At 61.6% G+C, this 24797-nt stretch overlaps 2 protein-coding genes across 5 annotated transcripts in view; both read left to right on the top strand.

The window, feature by feature from the left end:
• Positions 1–17142, top strand: part of RABL6 (RAB, member RAS oncogene family like 6) — a 21810-nt gene extending 4668 nt beyond the window's left edge. Inside the window, exons 2-15 of the mRNA XM_072778745.1 lie at positions 4063–4197; positions 5712–5759; positions 7134–7186; positions 7815–7906; positions 9990–10130; positions 10489–10594; positions 12194–12297; positions 13707–14011; positions 14205–14355; positions 15012–15227; positions 15298–15535; positions 15721–15892; positions 16321–16376; positions 16457–17142. Of these exons, the coding sequence (XP_072634846.1) occupies positions 4063–4197; positions 5712–5759; positions 7134–7186; positions 7815–7906; positions 9990–10130; positions 10489–10594; positions 12194–12297; positions 13707–14011; positions 14205–14355; positions 15012–15227; positions 15298–15535; positions 15721–15892; positions 16321–16376; positions 16457–16657 (2018 nt within the window). The 3' untranslated portion in view covers positions 16658–17142. The remainder of the gene's footprint in view (positions 1–4062; positions 4198–5711; positions 5760–7133; positions 7187–7814; positions 7907–9989; positions 10131–10488; positions 10595–12193; positions 12298–13706; positions 14012–14204; positions 14356–15011; positions 15228–15297; positions 15536–15720; positions 15893–16320; positions 16377–16456) is intronic.
• Positions 17143–18403: 1261 nt separating this feature from the next.
• On the top strand, positions 18404–24676 carry AJM1 (apical junction component 1 homolog). Of its 4 annotated transcripts, none has more exons than XM_072778741.1 (3): positions 18404–18557; positions 20134–20217; positions 20293–24676. In XM_072778741.1, exon 3 carries the CDS (start codon positions 20352–20354, stop codon positions 23277–23279), a length of 2928 nt encoding a protein of 975 aa, XP_072634842.1. In that variant the 5' UTR covers positions 18404–18557; positions 20134–20217; positions 20293–20351; the 3' UTR covers positions 23280–24676. The 4 variants fall into 4 exon arrangements, with proteins under 4 accessions (XP_072634842.1, XP_072634845.1, XP_072634844.1 ...); XM_072778744.1 differs by having other exon boundaries at positions 20507–24676; XM_072778743.1 differs by lacking the exon at positions 18404–18557 and adding an exon at positions 18744–19035.
• The last annotated feature ends 121 nt before the right edge of the window (positions 24677–24797 follow it).

Here is a 24797-nt window from a genome sequence, read left to right on the forward strand (position 1 = left end):
AAAGGGTCTGATAAAATTCAACACCTATTCATAATTTACCGAAGAAGATAAGAGAAAACCCGCTTCTTTTTTTTTTAAGATTTTATTTTATTTTTTTAAAGATTTTATTTATTTATCAGAGACACACAGAGAGAGGCAGAGACATAGGCAGAGGGAGAAGCAGGCTCCCTGCAGGGAGCCCAATGGGGGACTTGATCCCTGGACCCTGGGATCACACCCTGAGTGGAAGGCAGATGCTCAATCACCGAGCCACCCAGGGGCCCCAAGATTTTATTTTACTTTTATTTTATTTTATTTTTTTATTATTTTATTTTTAAGTAATTGCTACACCTAACATGAGGCTCAAACCCACAACCACGAGATCAAGAGTCACACACTCCACTGACAGAACCAGCCAGGCACCCGGAGAAAACCCATTTCTAAACAAAGCAGGAACAGAGGGAACTTCTTTTACTTGTTCAGAGGTGTCCATCAAAACCTGCATTTGCGGGATCCCTGGGTGGCGCAGCGGTTTAGCGCCTGCCTTTGGCCTAGGGCGCAATCCTGGAGACCCAGGATCGAGTCCCACGTCGGGCTCCCAGTGCATGGAGCCTGCTTCTCCCTCTGCCTGTGTCTCTGACTCTCTTCTCTCTCTCACTGTGTGCCTATCATAAATAAATAAAAATTAAAAAAAAAACCCTGCATTTGCATGTACTAATAAGACAGGAAGTGTTTCTTTTAAAATCCAGACCAAGGCAAAGACTCCCCACTTCCATTGAGCTTTTCTTTTTTTTTTTTTCTTTTTTTTTTGACTTTTTAAGATTTTATTTATTCGTTCATGAGAGACAGAGATAGAGAGAGGCAGAGACACAGGAGGGAGAAGCAGGCTCCATGCAAGGAGCCTGACATGGGACTCGATCCCAGGTCTCCAGGATCAGGCCCTAGGCCAAAGGCAGGCACTAAACCGCTGAGCCACCCGGGCTGCCCCATTGAGCTTTTCCATTGGTAAATGGAATTTATCCCAGCACAAGGAAAAATAAAAGTGGGGAGGGGCAGATATATGGCCTTCCTCAGGGAAAAGAAATTAACATAAAATCAAATTTACTAAATTTTCCCTTTGTTGGGACACTTTTAGGTGTAGGAAGCTGACCACTCATGGCTTCTTTACCACTCTCCCCAACCTCCATTTCTAGCCATGTGTAAAGTTGATAACCTGAACAGCCCTTCCCCTAAAACCATTTTAAATGTTTGAATAAAGCATTTAGAAAAACAGTGTATCACACAGTTCTTGAACTTGAATAAAGTTTGTACAGGTGTTCATTGCTCTTTTCTCAAAAGCAAAAGGGAGTAAATACTGGGAGGGAAGCCAGCTGTGAAACTAACTTCACCCTGAGGGCATCTGCCTGACCCTGGCAGGTGGTATCTGGTTGGGGCAGGAAGAAAAACAGCTGAACCCATTCTAGAAGGGCGTCTCCCAGGGGTTCCTGCATAAAGCCAGGTCTCTGGTAAGCCCATGGATGACTGCCCTATGGGTTTTCCTTAAAATCATCAATGTGGTCTTAAAAACCGCAGGTGGAAAATTTACTTAAGGTCTCCCCAGGTGGTTAGTGTTCTAGACAGCAGGCAGAAATGTTATAGGTGCCTTCTGATGAATGCAGCTTCAACCGCGACCTTAGCGGGACCCTGTAGGTAAAGTTCCAAGAAATGATGAGCTACCAGTGGAAGATCAGGAAACCCAGGAAATGAAGCACCCAGAGCAGGATCCAGCAGACACAGCAAACATCAGACCCTGGCCTCTGGAGATGTCAAGTTTCACAGAATGTCAAGTCAGCACACAGTCACTAATGTAACAACTTTGGTGGCAGATGGTAGCTGCCCATAGGGTGGTGTCACACCAGTATGTTGTATGCCTGAAACTAACATGTTATACATCAACTATGCTTCAATGACAAATAAAGTAAGTATAATATGTTCAAAGGAATAAAAAAGTTTGAAAATATAAGTAGGAATTTGAAGACTATACAAAAAGACCTAGTAGTTTGGAAAAGGAACTTGTCTGGGCAGCCCTGGTAGCCCAGCGGTTTAGTGCCGCCTTCAGCCTGGGGTATGATCCTGGAGACCTGGGATCAAGTCCCACGTCCGGCTCCCTGCATGGAGCCTGCTTCTCCCTCTGCCTGTGTCTCTGCCTCTCTCTCGCTCTGTGTCATGAATAAATAAATAAAATCTTAAAAAAAAAGAAAGAAAAGGAACTTGTCTCTGGAAAGCTAAGAGAAGGTAAGAAACTACAACCATAAAACAAGAACATGACTAGTGATATCTAGAGAATAAAAAGAGTGCAATCCTGGCCCGTGGTCAGGATGGTCTGGGGACTGGTGCTGTGGATTTGTCCTCCTGCCTTCAGCCTGGCCAGGGGTCTCCTGGGGCCAGGAGCCTGCTGCCTCCAGGGAGGTAAGCGGCACATGGCCTCTGCCTACCTCATCCTCACTGAACGAGGGAAAGGGACAGAGGCCCCTGTGTCTTCTCTGGGTCCCACCTGTTGGGAGACTGCCCTAAACTGGCACACTTCCTGCGGGGTGTTCAGGCTCATGATGGGGACTCAGGACATCCCCAGAGCTGCTTACAGCATAGACCTGCCCTGACCTTTCTCCCAGGTTCTCCTGGGTGTTGGCTTCTGGCTGCAATCAAGTCTGGCTTGCCCAGGCCTTGAGGGCAGTGGCTTGTATCCGACCTGGTGAGATGGTAGAGCTGGTGGAAGAAGAGTGGCCCTGAGATCTGACCGGGGGGGTTCCAGTTAAGAACAACTAGCATGTCCAGAGACTACAGCTGGGACTCGGGGAGCATGAGATGGGAAGAGGTTGATGTGACCTAGTTTTACAGGAGGAATAGTGAGTGTTTGAGAACATAAGGGCCTTGGGCGCAGGAGGGGGTGCCAGGAGGGGATGGCCAGGGGGGCCAGACCAGGCTCTAAGGCAGCTCCCCCAGCCCCAAGGCATGAAGCACCAGCCCCGCCCCGCCCCCCCCCACACACCACTCCTTTGTGCACCTGCTGAGGGGCCAGGACCATTGCAGGCCCCCCCCACAGGCTGCCCACCCACACATCTTCTCAGGCCACAGCCGGCAGTGGTACAGTCCACTTTGCTCCCATTCTTGCCCCTGCCCCCTGGCTCTACATAGCATTCCTGACTGTTCTTCATCTTTCTAGAACAAACCAGACCGTGGTACTCTTTTTTTTTTTTTTTTAATTTTTATTTATTTATGATAGAGAGAGAGAGGGAGGCAGAGAGAGAAGCAGGCTCCATGCACCGGGAGCCCGACGTGGGATTCAATCCCAGGTCTCCAGGATCGTGCTCTGGGCCAAAGGCAGGCGCCAAACCGCTACGCCACCCAGGGATCCCCAGACCATGGTACTCTTAAACTGAACCCTGTGCCATCTCCCAGAGGCGGCTGGAAGTATATCCCGCTACATGGTGCTGCGGGATTTGGCCCTGGCCTGCCCAGAGTCCATGTACTCTGCTGCCTGCAGGCTGGTTCACTGCCACATGTACACACTCAGCAAAAAGGGCACTATGTAAACTCATGTGCAGCAAGTAAAATACTGGCTTTGCTGTAACCCCACATGTGTGGCCTTGAAAATGGTGGTGCTCTGCAAAATTGTGTGCTAAAAATACCAGGGCTATGAAAAAGTAGGTTAGGAGCAAGCTATGGAAATCTAGGGAGATGACTGAGAACACCAGCCTCCAACCTCTCCCGCGGCCTGACTCTGACTGTGTGAGTCAGGGGTTCCCAGGACATCCAGCTCCAGGGGAGGCTACTTTCTTGCAGGTGCAGAGTCTGAGCGGGGTTTGACTCCATCAGCCGGGGAGGAAATGCCTCTGGGGAACAGGGAGGGAGAGCAGGGGCCTCGGCCCCTCAGGGGTTTCCCAGCCAGCCCACGCCCAGCACTCGGCTTAGTCCCTGCTCACCAGCCATATAGGCCATGCTCTGTGTGAAGGAGAACCTGTGTGGCATATGGACTCCATTGGTGAAGTTACAGTTTGCCCCTGGTTTGATTTGCTTACCCAATCTATCCTTTTTCCTCACCAGTGAAGATAGTGATCCGAGGAGACAGGAACACGGGCAAGACGGCGCTATGGCACCGGCTGCAGGGCAAGAAGTTTGTGGAGGAGTACATCCCCACACAGGAGATCCAGGTCACCAGCATCCACTGGAATTACAAAAGTGAGGGCGGGGTGTGTGTGTGTCAGTGGGGGGACGGGGCAGGCAAGAGGCAGAGCTGGAGTGCAAGCCCGTGCCCCTTATGCGGTGGGGGCTTTCATTGGTTCTCCCCAGGCCTGGCTCCTTAGAGACCCTTCCCCAGCTGTGGTGTCACCACGGAAACCCTGTAGACAGGAGGGAGCCTCCTTGAACTCCAAGGTGCTATCATGGGGGCGCCCATTAAATCTGCCCGTGAGTTGCCCCGGAACCCCTCTCCCGCGGGACCCTGTCCAGAGAAACACCCCAGGCAGTGGCAGGGGCTCTACATAGAGAGCTGTGCCAAAGACCAGCTGAATTCCAGAGACCAGCAAAGGCAGAAAGTTCCAGGTTAAACACCTGAGAGCCTGGTAGGCTGGTACTTCCCTGCTACAACCTGTGCCAGGCCCACGTGCACTCCGCCAGCAGGAGGGACCCCTCAGTCCTTTTGAGCCTCCACACTTTACCTCTGCAAGACCGCTTCATGGTGGGATGCACCTCGCAGTCCCCGGTTGCAGCTGGGAGCAGCAGGCCCTGTTGTTCTTCTGTCACCGTGGCAGCCCCATGAGCAGTGGATGTCATTTTCCATGTCCAGAATTCATGAAAGCAAAAGTCCTTTAAACTGTTTCAAACATTCCTTTTTACTAGGGAAAAAAAAAATGAAGTTGTCAACAGTAGGGCACATGAGGCCTGTAGAAGTTGTGATTCCCACTGAGTGATGGCCCAGCCACACCCTAGGACAGCTGCTTGGACCAGTGTTACCCCAGCCCACCAGCTGGAGCTGATGGAGCCTTAGGGCCACCTCCCATGACACCCCCTCCCAGTTGAGGTGAAGCTGGTAGTGCCAGTGTGCTCTTGTGCCCCTCAGCTTAGGGACAGGAGCATGGCAGTTCCCCACCTGTACCTTCAGAATCCTGAGGATGGAGGGATGAGCCTAGCACTCAGACCCACCACGAGGAGACATAGCGCAGGCCCTGGGTCCTGATGTCCATCCCTGGTGAGAATCACTGAAGAAGGGCTAAGGGTCTCCTTTCTGTAAAGAAAAAGCACAGAAAGACAAGCAGTTCTGAGAAAGACTGGAACACAGTCGAGGCTGGTCACTGATGAGAGTCAGGCCAGAGCCTGCTCCCTGGGTGCACCTACACAGGGTACCCTGGCTGTGTAGACCCGGCCGGGGACCCGCCTGTCCCAAGGACACCTGCAGGAAATGGAGGGTAGGTCAGCTGAGGATGGGCCAGGGCCATTCACTGCAGCCTGAGCATAAGCCTAAAACAGTGATGCACCTTGCTGTCCTCCGGGGGCGGGGAGAGGGAGAGGCTGCCATTTGTGTAGAGGCCGTGGGTGGGTGTGAGGCGTCCTTGGAGACGGTGCTGGTGGGGAGCCTCACCCACCTGGGGAAGAGTGGTACGCAGCAACTCCTGGACAGCCCCTAAGAGCCTGAGTGTGACCAGAAGGTCAAAGGTGGTGGTGGACCCTAATCTTCATGTCTTCCCCCATTTTAGCCACTGATGACATCGTCAAGGTAGAAGTCTGGGATGTAGTTGACAAAGGTGAGTCGTATCTTTTTATCATGAATACTTTTTCCCGACGCTTCCTTCCGTGTTGTGTCTTGGGTCTCTCGACAGAAGGGCCGCTCACAGAGGCTGTTAGAGGCCTGGGTCTGTGCTGTTCCTTTTAGTTTCTGGGTCTTAGATCAACTCCCTCCTGCATCTGGGGCAGAGGAGGCGGATGCACAGCAGTGACCAGTCAGGACCATGGCCTTTGCTGTTTAAATGCGTGTTTGACCCACTGAGACAGCGCCTGGCAGTGGGGGACTCACAGGGGCTGGCAGAGGAGGAGGGTTCCAAACCCAGGGGCCTGTGGGGCCTGTCCCAGGAGCCTTTCCTGCAGCACTGTCTGCGCAGTGTCCCCGGGCCCTGAGCCAAGAACCAACTTGCTGGCTTCCGAAGCCACCAGCCCTTGGGGGGACGGGGCCCCTTCCCGTGAGCGTGTTATGTTGTCACTGAGGTGGGAATGCCCTGTGGTGGGAATGCCCTGTGGTGCAGCAGAGACACATTTCCACCCTGGGGATCATTGACATGTCCTGCTTCTGCCTGTGGGAGGCACAAAGCCCACCCACCACACGCAAGGATGGCTACAGCAGGGATCCCGTGGTGGTGCTGGAGGTACTGTCCTGTGGCCCCAGAGCAGCACCCAGGAGGGTGCGCATGGCCAGCCCCTGCTGACCCGGGATGCCCGCTGTGCTCACAGGGCTCTGAAGGTGGCCAGAGGGTCAGAAAGAAGCTGTGGAGACCAGCAGTAGCAGGTTTTTAAATAAACAAACCCAGTGTGTGGGGAGGGAAGGGCTTTCTTAGTTTAGCCCAGGCTATTCCTAAGATGGAGGGACCTAGAATTCCCAGGGTGACACACAGCCCTTCCTTCTCCCTTAGAAGTATCTCAGAGATAGAGGGGAGGTGACAAGGATGGTCTGGAGCTCTTTACGGCTCAGGAGCCCCTAGAGCTGTGCCAGCTGCTGGTGTGCTCAGGGCCTGGGCCCAGCCTGGGAGGCCTGGGAGCATCCCTGGCCTCAAGGGCAGCACCTGAGAGGCTGGGCTGGGCGCTCCATCAGTCGGGGAAGGAAATGGGGGGGACATTAGGGCCATCTTGCTGAGCAGCCCTACTGTACCTGCCGGCACCTTCCAGTTTAGGCCAAACTGTAGCAACCCATCAGGGTCTCTTTCCTGGCTAGGACAGAGCGGCTCCAGCTGTCAAGGTCTCAGTGAGGTTGTGGTCGCTTCCTGCCACCAGTGGGGTTGCTTGAGTGCCAGCTGTGGGGACGTGGCACCTACCAGAGGTGGGGGCTGGTGGGTAGGACGGGGGGAAGAAGTGTCCCCACCCCCGGGGCCATGATTCCCCCTGTAACCCTTGTCTGTCATCCTAACAAGGGAAGTGCAGACGACGAGGTGATGGCTTGAAGGTGGAGAATGATCCCCAGGAGGTGGGTAAGCTGCCCCCACCCCCCGCCACCATGGGGCCCACCACTCCAGGTTGGGGGTTGGGACCCTCCCTGGTATTTCAGTGGTACCAGCTGGCCCCACTCCTTATGGGACCCTGTGTTGCCTACTGGTATATTTTGGGATGGCTGGGCTTGCCTGAGCTGCTGGTGGTGACACCTGCCAGGCCCCTCCTACGTGGTCCAGGTCTGTCTGGCCCTCTGTGTGACCCTTTGCTACTGCCCCCAGCACTGCAGTCACCTGTCTCTGTGCTCTAGAAGGTTCTCTGCAAGTGCTTTCCTCAGGTCTGGAATGTACACTCTTGGCCCTCTGAGTGATGGGAAGTTTGTGAGGCTCACAAGTAGGATGTGGTTGGTGAGTGGAGAAGGCCCTGAATCAGGGGCAGAGTTGATGTGGTCCTGGAACCTGAATGGTTTACTGCTAGACCCTTTTAGGCAAAGTTTTCTGACCTGAGCTCTAGATCGTCTCATTCACGTGTTTTTTTCCAACATGAAAATGGCTGTTATCTTTCGGGTTGTGCAAGTCCTTTTCAGCCTTCCCCAGGAGACAGGGCTCACAGCTGTGGGAGCCTGGCCAGAGCAGTCTCTCATGCCAGTTGTGTCCTGTCCCCAGGTGGAGTCCGAGATGGCCCTGGATGCCGAGTTCCTGGATGTATACAAGAACTGTAATGGGGTGGTCATGATGTTCGACATCACCAAGCAGTGGTAAGGGGGCGCTGGCTGGAAATGCCCATCGAGGCTCCTAGTACTCCACCACTTGGATGGCCACCCCAGTGGTCTGTCAGGTCGTGGTGACGCCTGCTGGTCACTGCTGGTGCCACACAATTAGAGGCTGTTCTTGGGCATCGTGCACACCAGCAGTTCAGCCACATGGAGGCCAAGGCTCGGCCATCTCTGGGGAGGTCCATGAGCACAGACGGGGAACGTGTGGAGGGCGGGCTGAGGTGGTACAGCACTGCAGCGGGGGGCACACCTTCCACAGCCCTGTGGCCCTTCCTGAAAGTACCATGCAGAACCAAGCGGCCACTTGTTTGGGGCTCCCCAAGACACTTCTGACGTTCTTTGACTAAGGGGACTCAGCTAAGATCCCAGGGAAAGACTACGTCAAGGCGCAGGGGTGTGAATATGGGGGTGGCCAGGTGCCAGCTCCCAAGGGGCCCCTCCTCATGGAGTCACGTGGGCAACATGACATGTGTCAAGTGGGGTCTGCCAGGGAAGAGATGGGACACACTTGATTCCCCAGGCCTGCCTGGCGCCAGTGTTCCCCCGCCCCCCCGCCCAAGCAGAAGCACAGTATGCAGGTGTAGGGGTGTTGCTCTGGCCAGGTAGCTGCTGGCTGAGACCACCAGGAGTGGAGGCCCTATACCAGTGGGGACCAGCCTCCCCCGCAGGCCTTTCCAGGAACCACGGCCTCAGGCCTGCTGCCAGAAATGAATGTCTTCAAAGATGCTGAAGGAGGAACTGACAGAAGCCTGATTTAGAAATGGCCTGTGGGCCTCTACTCCATTTTCCCATTTTCAGTCTGTTTTTAAAGGGTTTTTTTTATTATTGCATATGTAGTCCACATTCACCGTAGCAAAATTGATCCTGCCATCAGAAGCTGGCACGGGTGTCGTTTGGTGGGAGCCAGCCAGGTTTTCCTCCGGGTGTTCCACATACAGACTTCTGTTTTCAGAACACTGGGATCTTTCTACCTTATCTGTATAGACGCTGCTTTTATCCAAGAATAGACTCACGCACAGTTGCGGCCGTCAGCCTTCCATGCGTTCACACGTTAACCCTGAGAATGCCCACAGGGTTCAAGTCTGAGGGATCTGACGGGGTCTCCCACTGGCCCACCTCGGGGGCAGGGACTGCCCACCAGCACAAGCAGGAGAGCCCCTTGGGTGGCAGCAGGCAGCATAGCCCTTGTGGCATGGTCATGCCTATACGAGAGGCAGCCACCCCACTCTCCTGGGGTCAATACCAGGGATGACCTGCGCTTCTCCCATATGAGCTACAGTGGTCCCCTCAGCCGGGGAATTAGAGGTGGCTTTTCCTGCACAGAATCTGGTACAGGCGCTATTAGCAGCCGCTCAGCTTCAGGCAGGTTCTTGGCATCACTGAAGGCAGGAGGACTACAGGAGCAGGTGGGCTGCACAGAGCAACTCTGGCCTAGGGAAAGAAAGGTACATGTGGATAAGCCTGCTGGTGCTCAGATGCTGGGTCATTTCTTGGCAGCCTGGGACCCGAGAACACTCCCTGTAGGTGGTGCCAGTCTGTCTAGATCCTTGCTGTGGCGAACAAAAACCCCCTCGTGGGTCAGCCAGCATTTTTAGTGGACAGTACAGGCCAGAACAAGGCCCAAGGGCAGGAGGGCAGGTGCCGTTAGCCCTTTGTTAACATTTCCAGTGACTGTGAGTCAAAAATAAAGCCCAGTTTGTCGTGCGGATGTGCATGTCTGCAGTTCCCACTGACCGTCTCTGGATCGGACACCCTTCACAATGCCCGTCAGTGACTCCCTGACGTGCCATCTGAGAGCAGCAGCTGTGGGTCCGGGGGACTGGACAGCAAGCCCTGGGAAAAGCCCTGGGGAAGCCCCAGGGACTGCAAAGACACCTCACCGGAGGGACCCCCAGGAAGGGAACTGGAGATAAAATGGCAAAAGCAAGGGCTGTCCTACAGGGTGTGGGCACTCGGCCCCCATGCTCTACGTGCTCTGGGTCCTGGGCCCAGGACACTCGACCTGGTGGCATGGGGGTCTCGCAGTTGACACTAAGGACGTCTCTCTCCACCTGTGCCTCCTAAGGACCTTCAACTACATCCTCCGGGAGCTTCCCAAGGTGCCTACCCATGTGCCAGTGTGTGTGCTGGGGAATTACCGTGACATGGGCGAGCACCGGGTCATCCTGCCTGATGACGTGCGTGACTTTATCGACAACCTGGACAGGTGGGTGGGTGGCCCACTCCTGGGACAAAGCCCCGGCCAGGACCATGCTGTGGGCAGTGAGGGTCCTGCAAGAGGTCTTGGGATGAGGACAGCAGAACCAAGGGCTGGCAGCTGGCTTCCTGGCACTAAGCAGGCCTGTGGTGGTGGGGGAGCGGGGACCTCTGTCCCTCTCTGCAGCGGGGACAGGGGGGTTGGGGCAGATGGCAGCGAGGGCACTAGCTCTAGTCTGTCCCCTGGGGACTGGGCCCTGGCACCGAGGGCAGCCGGCCCAGGTGTGGCCTTGGCCCAGAGGGGCTGCGCCCTGCTGTCCACTGCCAACCAGCAAGCCTCCAGACCCACTTGTTCTTTTTGCAAACAGGCCTCCAGGCTCCTCCTACTTCCGCTATGCTGAGTCCTCCATGAAGAACAGCTTTGGCCTAAAGTACCTTCACAAATTCTTCAACATCCCATTCCTGCAGCTTCAGGTGAGCCCGTACCCCCCCACCCCCCATGGCGGGGGGCAGCGAGTGGCATTTGGTTTCCCAGGGCCGCCCTCCCGAGCCCTGAGCAGGCTGCTTGGCAGTTCACCTGGACTGTGGCCATGGTCAGGACTTCCTGTGCTGGTGTTGGTAGCCGCAGGATGGCCTACTCCATCCCATCCCCTCTACTGGGCTAGCCTGAGACCCAAGTTCTAGAACTTTCGCCGACACAGCTGCAGAACAGAGGGATCCTTCAGATGCCGTTCTCGGGCCACTTCTGACTAACGGGGCAGGAACTGGAGGTGAACACCAGTGGGTGCCTGGGCCCTACTCCTTTCCAGCCCACACCGACCCCAGATGCCCTGAACATGCCACGCCCCCGCTCCTTGTGGCTGGATGGCTGCCCACCCTTAGGTGGACCCAGGCCCCTCTGAGGTGTAGCTACAGGAAGAGCCCCACCAGGTCCCACCCTTGCTGTGCAAGCACAGAGCCTGGTTTACAGCCATCTGAGCCCAAGTACTGGCCTGCTCCATCTTCTCTGAACATCTTACTTTGGAGTGATTTTAGGTTTACAGAGAAGGTAGAGGGCTTCTGGGTCCCTTGCTCAGTTTCCCCTGGTGCCAGCCTGTCGGGTTTCCATGGTGCTTCTCTCCAAAGCCTGGAAGCAGCGTTGTTGTACCAACTGATGCAGGGCTATTCCCCAGTTTTCCCTCCCAGGCCCAGCCCCGGCCTCCATATAGCCGTTCTGCTGAGCCTGCTCGGGCTGAGTATCTCAGGTATCCCCATCCAAGGCCCGTCTGACATGGGCCAGATATTCAGGGGGAAGACCACAGAGGCCCCTGCCTTTCTTGCCACATCATGGTGGGGCAGGCAACGTCTTGTCAGCAGGATGCTGGCCTGTGGCGCCTCTGCAGCCACAGTGGCTTCCATTCTTCCTCCAATATGGGTACAGGCCTGCTCAGGGAGTGGTGGTCTTTCCTCTTGTGTCTTTTTCTCTGGAAGGAAACAAAGGCCCCACAGACCGAGTGGTTGGTGGCGAGTTCCATCAGAGGGAGGTTGGTACGGGCATACTTCTCAGCGGTGCCAGCTGCCCGTGCACCCTGCTTTCCCTCAGGTCCCCGGGTGTTGTGTGCATCCCTCTTAGACCTGTGTAGCTTCTTACCCAAGTACAACAAGCACACCAATCCCAAGGGGAACACCCCAGGTTTCCTGTACCTGGCAGTCCGCACCAGCCATGCTGGAGGAAGCAGCAGAATGTTCTGTGGGTCATGGCTGTGGCTGCTGCACCTGTATGGGCCCAGTTCCTGCCCCGGAGGTGGTGTGTGCTCCCCTCAGCATGCTGAAGGATGCAGCAGGGAGCCTCGTGTTTAGCATGTCAGAGCTGCCTCCCCTTCTGGGGGCACCACGTGTGGAGGGGCACAGTCATTCTAGGTATTGCTCACGTCACCGACCCTTAGAGCCACACTGAGCTGCTTGGGTGGCACGCTAGCCCTCTGGCCAAGGCCAGGTGGCCTCCCTGTACCCTGATGCTCAGCTGCTGTGAACCCCTCAAGGGCTGGCCAAGTGAGGACACAGGGCTGAAGGGGTCTGTGCTTCCTCCTCTAGAGGGAGACGCTGCTCCGGCAGCTGGAGACGAACCAGCTGGACGTGGACGCCACACTGGAGGAGCTGTCAGTACAGCAGGAGACAGAGGACCAGAACTATGACATGTATGTCAGCCCAGGGGCGGCCCTTGGAGGTCAGCCCTACAGGCCATCTCTGTGGGAGGCGGCCTCACTTCAGAGGCCTCTGAGCTGGGGGCTCTGCCCAGCAGACAGCAATGAGGAGTGCCCCCACCTGGGCAGAGCGGACAGCTCACAGGGTGGGGGGGGTGTTAGTGTGCTGCTCCAAAACCCACAGCATTTCAGCGTAGATGCGGGCAGGGAGAACCCAGGCTGCTCCAGGCGGGGGGTAAAAGTGGCCCTCACGGTGAGGTCACCCTTGCGGCCTATTCTGTTCTCTGCACCAGGGTGCTTTACCCTCAACACTCAGGAAAGTAAGTGCTTGTCCGGAATAAGCAGCTTGAATTTTCAGTGGTGCCCATTTCACCTAGGGAAGCAGGCACTCCCTGCAGCTGGGCCTTCTTTAGCTGGCCTGACCAGCACCCAGGGGGCCCCAGCCTGATGGGCACGACTGGGGCCCGGCTGACCCAGGCCAAGGGTCCATCTCGGGCCCTGCTGACACTGGCTCCCAGGCCTTTGCGTTTGGGCTCCCAGCTTGCTGCCATTGTACAGTGGGTCTTCAGAGAGCTACTTAACCTTGGGAGGGTCTGCTGGACGGGCTAGGGATGGAGCCTTCCAGGTGGGTGGTGGGCAGGCCTGGGCACTGCCTGCTCAGGGTCCCAGGGGCACCGAGAGTTGGGGGCCCTGTCTGCCCTCCACAGCTCCCGGGGAGGTACTCTCCCTTTCAGGAAGGTGGAGGCCAAACTACCCGTAAGGGCAAGTTCATCTTAGATTTTATTTGGTTCCCATAGAGAGCACCTAAATGTCAGAGATCTGGGGCGGGGGGTAGGCTGGGGTGGGGCTGCCAACCCCCACAGGTCTGTCCCCAGAGGGACTTGCAGAGGGCCTTTGGGTCTCCTTGGAGCCAGGTTCATTTGTTGGTTCTGGAACTAGTAGTTGGTTCTGGGGGAGTGAGTTTTCCTGCATGTAGGCTGCTTGGCTGGTGAGCACCACCCTTGCTGTGGAACCCATCCTGGGAATGCCCAGCTTCTATAAGCTTGGGTACGTGGCACTGGCTGGCATGTTGCCCCCTAGGGAGATGGCCCCTGGAGCCTCCTCTCCATACGTGCCCCACAGCCAGCCCTGGGACCAGGCTGCAAGATGAAGGCAGCACTGCTGGGCAGGGGGCTTGGGGCCCTCTCCACAGCAGGTCCCATGTGTGCTGATGGATGAGGAGCTGCCAAGCCTGCCCATCAGCATTCACTAGCCCCTTCCTTCCGGGACACCCGGCTTGATGTGATAGAGCCCATGAGGTGTGAGGTTGAGGAGCTTGGGGACCAGGACACTGCTGTCACCCTGCTCTCAGAGAGGAGACCAAGGGGAAGGTGGCTGCTCACTGCCTGCTCTGTTTCCCCCAGCTTCCTTGAGATGATGGAGGCACGCAGCCGTGGCCATGCGTCCCCACTGGCAGCCAACGGGCAGAGCCCATCCTCAGGCTCCCAGTCTCCGGTAGTGCCTCCCAGCGCTGTGTCCACAGGGAGCTCCAGCCCCAGCACACCCCAGCCAGCCCCACAGATGCCCCTCCACACGCCCTCAGCCTGCCCCTGTCCCCTGCCCCCCACGGAGGCCCCACTGCCCCCTGCAGCCCCTGCCCCACGGCGCAGCATCATCTCCAGGCTGTTTGGGACCTCACCAGCTGCTGAGGCAGCCCCTTCAGCCCCAGGTGAGCCCTGGAGTGTGAGTGGCCCACGGCGGGAGCGCCTGGTCTCTTCTGGCCCTGGGAGCTTGCAGACTGGGCTGGGATCCTCCTCCCTCCTGGCAGGCAACCCCACAGCCCAGTCACCTGGGTACAGCCTGTGTTGAGCCTGGCAGGAGTGGGCACTGGACACATGGGAAGTGGCTTCTGCTGTCCACAGAGCCAGCCTCAGTCCCAGAGGCCCCAGTGAAAGTCCAGAACGTGGAGGATTTTGTTCCTGAAGAAGGCCTTGACCGCAGCTTCCTGGATGACACTGGCCCCCAGCAGAATGAGAAGAGAGTCGGAGCTAAGGTCCCACAGGACAGTGACAGGTAAGGGCAGAGGCCAGGTGGGCCATGGGTGAGCCAAGGGGACAGAGGGAAGGACTCCCTGAAGGCCTGCACCCCAGGAAGAAGCCTGCATGGACCAGGGATTGGGCCAGGCAAGACACAGGGACCAGCATTCAGGCCTGGCCTCCCACCCCTGCTGCTCCCTCATCACCGGTTCCTGGGTATCTGCGGTGCATACCTCCCTGCACTACACCCAGGGGACACCTGCTGGTCTCCAGCATCCCCATGTCCCTCCAGAAATGCAAAGTAGCAGAACAGGGCCAGCGCCAGGCTGCTCTCCCACCCCCAGACAGCTGAGCCCATCCCTGCCCTGCACCCCACCCGGGGGCACAAGGGCACCCACTTCACACACTCTGCTGCGTGGCAGCATCTCCATCCATCTCCTTGGCCCCACCTCACCCCCCACAGTCTGTGCCATGTCTGCCATACCAGCGGGTTCCCTTCTCAGAGGGCCCCCAAAACCTATACTGGTCCTGGACAGGTCCCCCTTGCTGTCTGTTCTCCCACACATGCTGAGTGCCAAGGATAGAGCAGCCCTGCAGCCAGTGCCCATGGGTGCCCCAGGTCTGGGGCTCAGGGTGGGGAGGGGGCTCTCTGCGCCCCCCTGTGACCTCTGACCCCCTGCCTCTCTTTTGCAGCGATGAGGAGGTCCCAGGCGGGAACCCACTGGTAGCAGGTTTCCAGGATGATGTGGACATTGAAGATAAGCCACCTAGCAGGCCCCTGCTGCCCGTGGGCCCCATCACCAAGGAAAACATCACTTCTTCCAGTGAGGAGGAAGCAGAGAAGGTGGCAGGGCACCCCAAGGCCACTGTCCCCATCCCCCAGAAGTGCTCTGAGCCAGAGACCAAACGGTATGTGTATGGGATCCACCCTGGGGGTGGTGGCAGCCAAGGGCACCCTGACTTCTCCTTTGTCCCAAAGGCCCTCCACAAAAGCTGCCAGGCTGCACAGGGGTATGGCTCCCAGGGCTGCAGAGTCCCGCCAGCCAAGCACCCGCAAATCCCCCGCTGAAGGCCCCTCTGGAGGCCGTGAAGAGGGCAAGAAGGAACAGGCAGCGTCATCAGAGAGTGACCCCGAGGGGCCCATTGCCGCCCAGATGCTGTCCTTTGTCATGGATGACCCTGACTTCGAGAGCGACTCAGACCCTCAGCGGAGAGCGGTGAGGAGGGTCTGGGGCCCACTCCAGTGACTGCACAGCACAGGGGCTGCCATGTCCTGGCTGCCACATCGGACCCTGCTGGCCACCCGGACCCCAGGCTTATCACCTGCCTGAGAGATGCAGGAGCCATCCTGCAGGGTCCCATGACAGGGCGCCAGCCACCCAACCTGCCCACTCTTCTGCAGGACGAGTTCCCGGTGCGAGAGGACCTCTCAGAGGAAACTGATGAGGATGCTGCTCCTGCCCAGCCCCCCCCACTCCCCAAGCCCCCTGTGGCCTCCTTCAGACTGAAGAATGACTCGGACCTCTTTGGGTTGGGACTGGCAGAAACCAGCCACAAGGATATCAGCGATGAAGGTACTTTGGGGGCCTGGGTGGGCTGGGGGCACCTGGCTGAGTGCATCAGGACCATATGGGGGCTTGGCAGCGTGTACTTTGAGTCAAGCCACCCCGGGAAAAGTTGCATGGTCAATAGGCCTGTGGAACACTCATGGTGCCATGTGGCCCCGGGCAGCCACATGCTCCCTATCCCCTGAGCCTAGCTCGCCCCAATGAGCAGTGTTACCAGAGACATGTCCCAGAAGTTCCTTGTCGCCAGAATGCAAAGAAAAGGACCCTCCCAGGCTCATGCTGGGGCTGAAGGTCTGCCTGCAGGCCAGCATGTGCTCCTGGCCGAGCAGAGGCCGTGGTGTCACAGTCTCTCTTCTGGGTGGTGCCAGCAGCCAGGGGGACCCCTCCCCACACCTCCCCAGGAACTGCAGGCACGTGCTGTCTTGTCTCCACAGATAAGGAGGGCAAGCCTCCCACAAAAGAGAAGAAGAAGAAGAAGAAAAGCAGAGAGGTAGGCACTCTGCCTCCTAGGTGCCCATTAGGCAGTGTGGGGTCCCAGGGCCCCCCCAACCTGAAGTGCCCCTTTCCCAGGAGGAAGAGAAGGCTGTGAAGAAGAAGGGCAAGCATAAGAAGAGCCGGGACAGGGAGGAGGGCAGGCAGGAGCGGCGGAGGCGGCGGCCCCGGGGCACCGAGAGGACAGAGAAAACAGCAGGGGACGAGCTGGAGGCCTTCCTGGGGGGCGCAGCCCCTGGCGGCCACCTCCGTGGGGGTGGGGACTATGAGGAGCTGTAGGCCTCGCCTTGCTGACCACCTGCACCGCTGACCACCTGTGCTGGATGGGCCACGGGCCCACTTGCCACTCACTGGGGCTGCTGGGCCTGCCCGCAGAAAGGGGGCCAGCGGGCAGTGGGCGGGGCTCTGCAGGCTGCAGGGCCCCCCAGCGCTTCTCAGGGATGGGACTGAGGCCCAGGAGGCCGCAAGGCTGTTTACAGGGCGGGGCACATCCTCGTCACTGGCCTGGCTCCTGCTTGCCCCCAGCCCGCTGCACTGGCTCTCCCAGGCCCCCTGCACACCAGGTGGGCCCTGCTTCCTGCCCCTGCCGGCATGGGGGTCAGACGCCAGGCAGCACTGGCGCCTCTCCCGGGCGGGCTCTTCCCAGGCCTGGGGTCCAGCTTTGCACTGCGCAGGGCTTGCTGTTGACCCAGCCAGGAGGCCCTCACTGTTTGCTCTCGTTTTCCTTCAACACTCCACCCATAAAGCTCTCCTGTTTTACTGAGTGTCTGTGTGTACTTCTCCCTGTAAGGCTTCGGGGGGGGGGGGTGGGGTGGGGGGGCTGGGCTGTTGTCACTTCCCTGCTCTTTCCCATGTGGTCCAGGGAGGGGGTCTGCAGAGGCCTTCCCAGCAGGCCCACTCCAGGTGACCTGTGTGTGCAGGCTGCCCAGCATCACCACTGCCCTCCACCCCTGTCCCAGCCCCCCTAGGGCAAGTGCAAGTCTGCTCTACTGGTCCCTGCTCTTCCATCTGGTCCTCAATGCCTCCCCTCCCTGCCTCTACCCAGCATCTCCCTGCAGACCCTGCCCCCCTCCAGCTGCCAGTAGGGCCCAGCCCCCACCCACCACCCACTGTTGCCATGAGAACCAGGCCCACGGAGGGAGGGTGGAGGTGGTAGGCCTCCCCTCAGACCTGAAAGCTTCCCCTTACCCAATTCCTGTGCCTACACTACACAGTCTGCTCCCTAGAGGCTGTAGGGCAACTGTCACTGGGCTGGGGGCCAGGCACTAAACTGACACCCTAGGGACTTCCCTGAGCCCACAGCCTGCAAGATGGACTGCCCAAGTGGAGCCCACTAGAGGTGGGGACCAGGCTGACAAAATGAACTTGCTCAGGGTCCTAGATCTACTGGATTTACAACAGGGTGGATCCTGCCCTTGGGAGCCAAGGGCATCTGTGAATCAATCCTCTGCCAAGTCAGACTGTGCCCGGGCTCAGCGTCTTGCTTGGGAGGGGCTAGAGGGCCAGAGGATGGAGGTTACCACGTGGTTGGCAAGTGGGCCATGTACAGACCAGCCCTCCACCCACCCAGACGCGGGTCCCAGGGGGCCCAGCAGCAGGCCCTCACCCAGGACAAGCTGAGCATCCCAGGCCTCCATCAGCGGTGCCCATCCGGCCTCAGGTGCCTACAGAGTTTGGCACCTGGAGCGCCGCGGAGCAGAGTACAGGCCAGTGGCCCGGAGCGGCCCATCTGCTCCTGCGGGGGCTCAGCGGAGGCGTCAATTCCGGAGCTGTCAGGATTCCCAGAGCTTGGGGCTCCTCCAGGGTCCTGCCCCCAGGCCGCCGCCAAGCCACCGCTGCGTACGGCTGGACCCGGGGGCTACAGGACCCGCAGGGTGCTCCCTGGGCGCAGGCACCCCGGCTGCGCCCTCTGCCTGCGCCCTGGACCGAGGGAGGGCTCCTCACTTGGCGCTGGGCGCCACCACAGCCCCGGCCCGCCACGCGGGTCCCAGGCCCGCCGCACGGCCCCTTTAAGTGCAGCCCCGCCGGCCACCACCGGGGGCAGCACTGAGCGGCCGGCGGCCTCCGCGCCGCTGCCTCGAAGCTTCTGCCGGTGCCGGGGACGCCGCGGAGTGGGGAAGACGGAGCGGTCGCGGGCCTGCGCAGCCCACCGGGCGCGCGGCGGGGAAGCGGCGTCCAGGTGAGGGATGGGGGCCGCTGCCCGCCGGGCGCCATCACGAGCGGCGCACCTGCAGGGACGGGGGCCCACCCCAGGGCTACCCCAGCGGGTCCCCGCTCGGGGCGCTCAGGGCGGGGGCAGGGCTGTGCGGCGGGGAGGGCCGGGCGGGAGGGGCGCGGGAGGCCTGGGACCCCTGCCAGGGCCGGCCATCCCCACAGCCGCGGGAGGGGCGTCAGCCGGGCCAGCTCCTGGGCGCTGCAGAGGCCAGGCCAGCTGTTCCCTCCCTGGGGCGGGGCCTCGTGCCCTGTCATCGGACCCCCATCGCGGGGCGCTTAGGATGGACCCGGGAGAGCAAGGGGCGAGTCCTGTGAGCAGGCCGCAGTTGGGGTGGGACAAGCATGGGGATGTGGTGGCCCTGCCCCAGAAGAGCAGCCCTGCTGGCAGAAAGCCCCGGGCACACCTGGACGCCGAGGGTCCCCTAGACCAGAGAGCCTGCCAGGTGAGGGCCCAGGTCCCTGCTAGGCCTTGCTTAGCCCAGGGCCCGCTTTCCCTTGGCGGAGAGCCTGCCCAGCCCGTGCAGACCCTGGGCACCCCGGGGGTGGGGGTGGGGGTACAGATGGCCCAAGTGGACCCCTGCCCAGCCCCCGCTGTGGGGGTAGAGGAACCTCAGGTTGCCATGGAGCCTTCCTGAGCTGCTGTGGAGATGGCCCTCTCCTGAGGAGCTGTAAGGGGGGGCTCTCCACACCCACCCCAACCTCTCCTGCGTGGTGTGGCCTGGCTCAGGGAAGAGGGGCAGCCATGAGCTCGGGCCTCCAGCCCCCACGTGGGCCTGCAGCGGGTGACTGGCTTCCAAGCTGCGGTGTTCAGGCTGCAAAGCCAGGGACCGTCTCCCTGCGCCTTGTCAGGACAACCCCAAGAAGCTTGGTGGCTGTCAACCACTCAGAGATACTGGGGATCAGGGAGGTTTCTGCAATGAGAAGGGGTTTCTAGGGGCCAGCTATGCTCTTTGTGGGGCATTATTCTGGCCCGGATCACACAGAGGGTCAGGAGTGGGGCAGGCCAGCCCATCAGCCCAGGGGCTGTGCCAGGACCTGACGGGGTCATCTTGGCCCCCCCTGGGGCCTTATGACTGGGGCTTGGTCCCAGTGCAGCTGCCACAGCAGGACCCCATGCCCCACCTGGTCAGCAGGTGGGCAGGGAGGCACAGTGACTGTGCAGAGCTGGTTCAGGCTAGGGGCCAGGGATGCCCTCTCAGCACCGCCGGAGGGCTTGCTCTGCACTGGCCACTGGAGGGGGGTCTTCAGTCACCAATGGGTCTTGAGATGCCAACACCTTAAAGAAATCTGTAAATCTCACATTAGGATTCAGTTATTCCTGCTGGGACCACCCCCCCCCCCCATTTTTCCTGCCCCAGCAAAGGGGTTCCACCCAAACCTGCCCAATGGTTATTAGTGGGGGCAGAGGAGCCAACCAGGGACACAGGCCCCGGGGAGGAGCTTGGGAAGCACAGCAATGGCACAGCCTTTCTGGCTGACTGGCTCCACCCCAGCAGAAAGGGGCAGCAGCGGAGTGGCCAATGACTGAGTTCCTCCTGCAGGTGCCTCTGATGCCGGCATGGAGCAGGTGCCTGTGGCCTCAGCCAAGGCCTGCAGCCAGGACTGCTGTGTCCCCGGCGTCCCAGGTAAGTCAGGACAGTGCAGGGGTGTAGCTGGACCCAGGCTGCAGGGGGACCACCCTGACCCGCATCTCCCACCAGGGCCAAGGCCCCCCAAGGCAGAGTAGGCTGCAGCCGCCAGCCTGGGGACCTCTTTTAAGATGACCCGCACGGACCCACCAGACCTGTTGGTGTCGACCGTGTACCAGGACATCAAGGTGGCGGCCCCGGGGCCCGCATCGCGGCGCCCACCATGTGAGCGCTCCGTGGCCCCGCCGGCTGTGCCCGCGCCTTTCAACAAGCGCCACTGCCGCAGCTTCGACTTCCTGGAGGCGCTGGACGGGGTGGCCATGGAAGCCCGCATGGAGCCGCCGCCCCCGGAGCCCGCCGCGCAGCGCTCCCGGCCCCGCGACGCGGATCCCCGGCGCCGCGCCCGCTCCAAGAGTGCGCCCCGCGCGCCCCCGGGCCTGGCGCCCGCTCCCGCCTCGCCGCCCGTGCTGCCGCGCCGAGGCCGGGAAGCCCAGCGGACTGCGCGGGCGGAGGCTTCGCCACACCGGGAGCCAGCGTACCCCGCGCTGCGCGCACTCGCCAACGAGCTGCACCCCATCAAGCTGCAGCCGCAGCGGGGCGTCCCTGGCCGCATCGCGCCCCTGTGCGCCGCCACCGGCCGCTGTGCGCCCCCGGAGCCGCCCGCCGGGCCCGCACCCCACGTCCGCTGCCGCCTGGACATCAAGCCCGACGATGCGGTGCTGCAGCACACTGCCCGGGGCTCGCGGTCCTGCGGGCCGACGGAGACCACGCCCTGGGCACGCGCCGCCCCGCAGTTCCACGGCCTCACGGTGCCCGGGCCGCGTCACATGGCGCTGTCGCGCACCCCCACCCCCAGTGACACGTACTGCGCGGATCCCCGGGCGCTGTACTGCGATGGCCCGCTGCCTGGGCCCCGGGACTACACAGAGCGCCGTGGCCCGTCCTTCACCACGCCTCCAGGCCCCACCCAGTTCTTCTACACGGAGGAACCCGAGGGCCACCCCGGCAGCTTCCCCGCCAGCCCGGGGCCGCCCTTCGACAGCTACTACGGCAGGCCCTTCCCGCCGGAGGAGCCCCCCGTCCCCAGCCCCAGGCGCGGCAGCAGCTACTATGCAGGGGAAGTGCGCACCTTCCCAGTCCAGGAGCCGCCCTCCCGGTCCTACTATGGGGAGGCCACCCGAGCCTACGGCCCTCCCTGCGGCCCACGCTATGCTCCCGAGGACCCGCGGGCCCACCCCGCTCTCCACCACTTCTACACAGAGGACTTCGGACGGTACCGCGACCGCGACGCCCTGGCTCGGACTTACCCACACCCGCGCAGCAGCCCCGCCTGGGTCGACTGGGGCCTGCGGCCTTACCGCACCCTGCAGGTGGTGCCTCCCCCGGACCCTGGCCCCCTGCTTGCCTCTTGGCACGGGGGCACCGGCACCAGCCCACCCCGGCTGGCCACTGACAGCCGCCACTACTCTCGCTCCTGGGACAACATCCTGGTGCCTGGGCTGCGCCGGGAGGACCCCCTGGGCCGGGGCCGCAGCTACGAGAACCTGCTGGGGCGCGAGACACGGGAACCGCGGGGTGCATCCCCTGAAGGCCGGCGTGCCCCGGTTGTTGTGAACCTGTCCACCTCGCCCAGACGCTATGCAGCACTGTCACTGTCCGAGACCTCGCTGTCGGAGAAGAGCCGCGTGGGCGAGGGCCTGGGCCGCAACTGGTACGTCACACCTGAGATCACCATCACCGACAACGATCTGCGCGCCGCGGAGCGCCCGACTGCCAGGGGCTGGGAATTGCCAGGGGGGCGAACCCGGCCGACCCCACCCGCCGCCCCCGAAGCCCCCACCGGTGGCCGCCAGCGCAGCCTCGAGCAGCTGGACGAGCTCATCACCGACCTGGTCATCGACTCTCGGCCCCCCGCCGGCCAAGCCCCGGAGCCCGCGGCGGATGGGCCGGGCCGCCAGCTGCGCCGCCTGCTGGACTCTCGGCCCGCGGGTCCCGGGGCCCCCGCGCTGGCTCCGCGATCGCCCCCTGCGTCAGCCGGCAGCGCCGAGGAGCCCGCGGGCTCGGGACAGGCGGCCGACGCGTCCCCGGAGCCCAGTGCGGATGAGGATGACCTGATGACGTGCTCCAACGCGCGCTGCCGGCGCACCGAGACCATGTTCAACGCCTGCCTCTACTTCAAGTCCTGCCACAGCTGCTACACCTACTACTGCTCGCGCCTGTGCCGCCGCGAGGACTGGGACGCACACAAGGCGCGCTGCGTGTACGGCCGCGTGGGCAGCGTGTGTCGCCACGTACTGCAGTTCTGCCGGGACAGCGGCCCAGTGCACCGCGCCTTCTCGCGCATCGCCCGTGTGGGCTTCTTGTCGCGCGGTCGCGGCGTGCTCTTTCTGGGCTTCCCGAGCCCGGGCTCTGCTGACAACTTCCTGCGCTTCGGCCTCGAGGGGCTGCTGCTGTCGCCCACCTACCTGTCGCTGCGCGAGCTGGCCACGCACGCAGCGCCCCTGGGCAGCTATGCGCGCGAGCTGGCGGCCGCCGGGCGCCTCTACGAGCCGGCCGAGTGCTTCCTGCTCAGCGTGTCGGTGGCCGTGGGCCCCGGCGCCGCGCCCCCCGGCTCCTCCGCCCGGCCCGCGCCCGCGCCGCGCAGCCCTGGGCCCACCGTACGCAAGTTCGCCAAGGTGGCGCTGGCGGCCGGCAGCCCCGCGCGTCCGCCCCCGGCTCGGGGTCGCGAGCCCGATATGGAGACGCTGATCCTGACCCCGCCGCCCGGCACGGCGGGCCTGGACCAAGACGGCGAAGCCGGCCGGCGCGCGCGCGAGGTCGCCTTCATCCACATCCAGCGCGAGCTGCGGCTGCGCGGCGTCTTCCTGCGCCACGAGTTCCCGCGCGTCTACGAGCAGCTCTGCGAGTTCGTCGAGGCCAACCGGCGCTTCACGCCCACCACCATCTACCCCACGGACCGGCGCACCGGCCGCCCCTTCATGTGCATGATCATGGCGGCCTCCGAGCCGCGCGCGCTCGACTGGGTGGCCAGCGCCAACCTGCTAGATGACATTATGTGAGCCGTAGGGTCGCGCCCGGGCTCGGTCCAGCCCGCTCAGGGCCAGCCCACCCCGACCCCGCCTGGTCCACGTAAGGCCCACCCCCCAGGCCCACCCCCCAGGCCCACCTCGAGCCCCACACAGCCCGCTCGGGGTCCGCGCAGCTCCCGCAGGGCCCGCCCCCGAGCTCCGCCCGCCCGCCCCGCCCACCAGGAGCCCCGCCCAGCCCCCGGGCCGTCCTCTTGTTCGCCACAAGCTCCGCCCAGACCCCGCCCCCTCGCGTTCTCCACAGCCCCCCCACAGCCAGCCCTGGGGCCTCCCCGAGGCCGGTCCTCGGCCGCTTGGTGCTCCCCGCTGGGAGGCGGGGTGGGCCCGAGGACCGCCCGGCCCTGCCTTCTCGCGGAGAGGTCACTACCGCAGACCCCCCGCAAAGATCGGTCAGCCCATTTCCGGACGTCCGCAAGGCCTCCCTGGACCCTCCAATCCTGGTCGCGGGACCCAGGATCCCGGGTTGACCAAAGCCAGTCCCATCCCTTGAACGTGCCCAACCAGCCTCCTGTGGGTTGGGGCGCGTGTCCTCTCTGGAGGACACCCTGACCAGTCCCGCTGTGTGTGTGTCTCTGCACGGCTGTTCCCTCTGGCTCAGGCCCCGGATGGAGAACCGCAAGCTCCCGAGCCCGCACATCGGCGGCGGCGCTGGCCGCCCTCCTGTCCTGACGGGGCCCTGCAGGAGAGTTTGGGATAAGCAGCTATGGAGGGGCGGAGGGCTTCAGCCCAGGCGCAGGACACCCAGACACAGGAAAGGGGCACCTGGGAGGGGGCGCTGGCAGGATCCAGCCCGGCCAGGGCAGAGGGGAGGAGGAAAGACGCATGGGATGGATGAGCGCGAGGGACCCTCAAGGCCGTCCAGAGGGGGGCTCCAACAGGGCTGGACATTCCCAGTGGGAGCGGGTGCCCCCGGGGGTGTCCCATGGAGGGGTGGCCTTACCCTAAGCCGTGGGCTGGAGACACGAGGCCGGGGGCCGGGCTCCACTCATCCGCCTGGCCCTAGGTCCATAGCGCGAGTGACCTGAGGGTACTAGGCCGGGCCTCGCATGAGCCCTCCCGGAACCCCCAGCACTCCCCATGGGGCCAGGAAAGGACACCATCCCCACGCCCTTGCTCCCGGCTCTTCCCCGCTCGCCCCCGCCCCCTGCCATCCTTGCACTCCCGTCCATCCCCCAATGCCTGCGCACCTGCCTCCACCTAGCGCGTTTGCACCGGCCACGCGCCCCGCTCACCCCACCCGCCTTCGCGGCCTCCTGAGGTTTCGGCCCAAAGCCCAAAGCCCAAGGCCTGGCTGGCCAGGAGCGACCCTGGACGGGATCCCTGCCAGGGGGCGAACGCTTTGGAACCAAGTAAAACAGAACTCGAATATAGCCCTTGCTTCATCTTTGGGGGTGAGGGGAGCAGGGGGTGGGATGGGAGGTTGGCCCTCCGACCGGCTGGGCTGGGTGGGCACAGGAGGGAAGGGAGGAGGGCCTTGGGGCGCGGTGGGAG

The sequence above is a fragment of the Canis lupus genome, chromosome 16, assembly GCF_048164855.1.
Source record: "Canis lupus baileyi chromosome 16, mCanLup2.hap1, whole genome shotgun sequence".
Taxonomy (NCBI): Eukaryota; Metazoa; Chordata; class Mammalia; order Carnivora; family Canidae; genus Canis; species Canis lupus.

What these genes read in the sequence shown, in the direction of transcription:
- AJM1 (XM_072778741.1), top strand. Translation starts at nt 20,352, where the DNA reads ATGACCCGCACGGACCCACCAGACCTGTTGGTGTCGACCGTGTACCAG.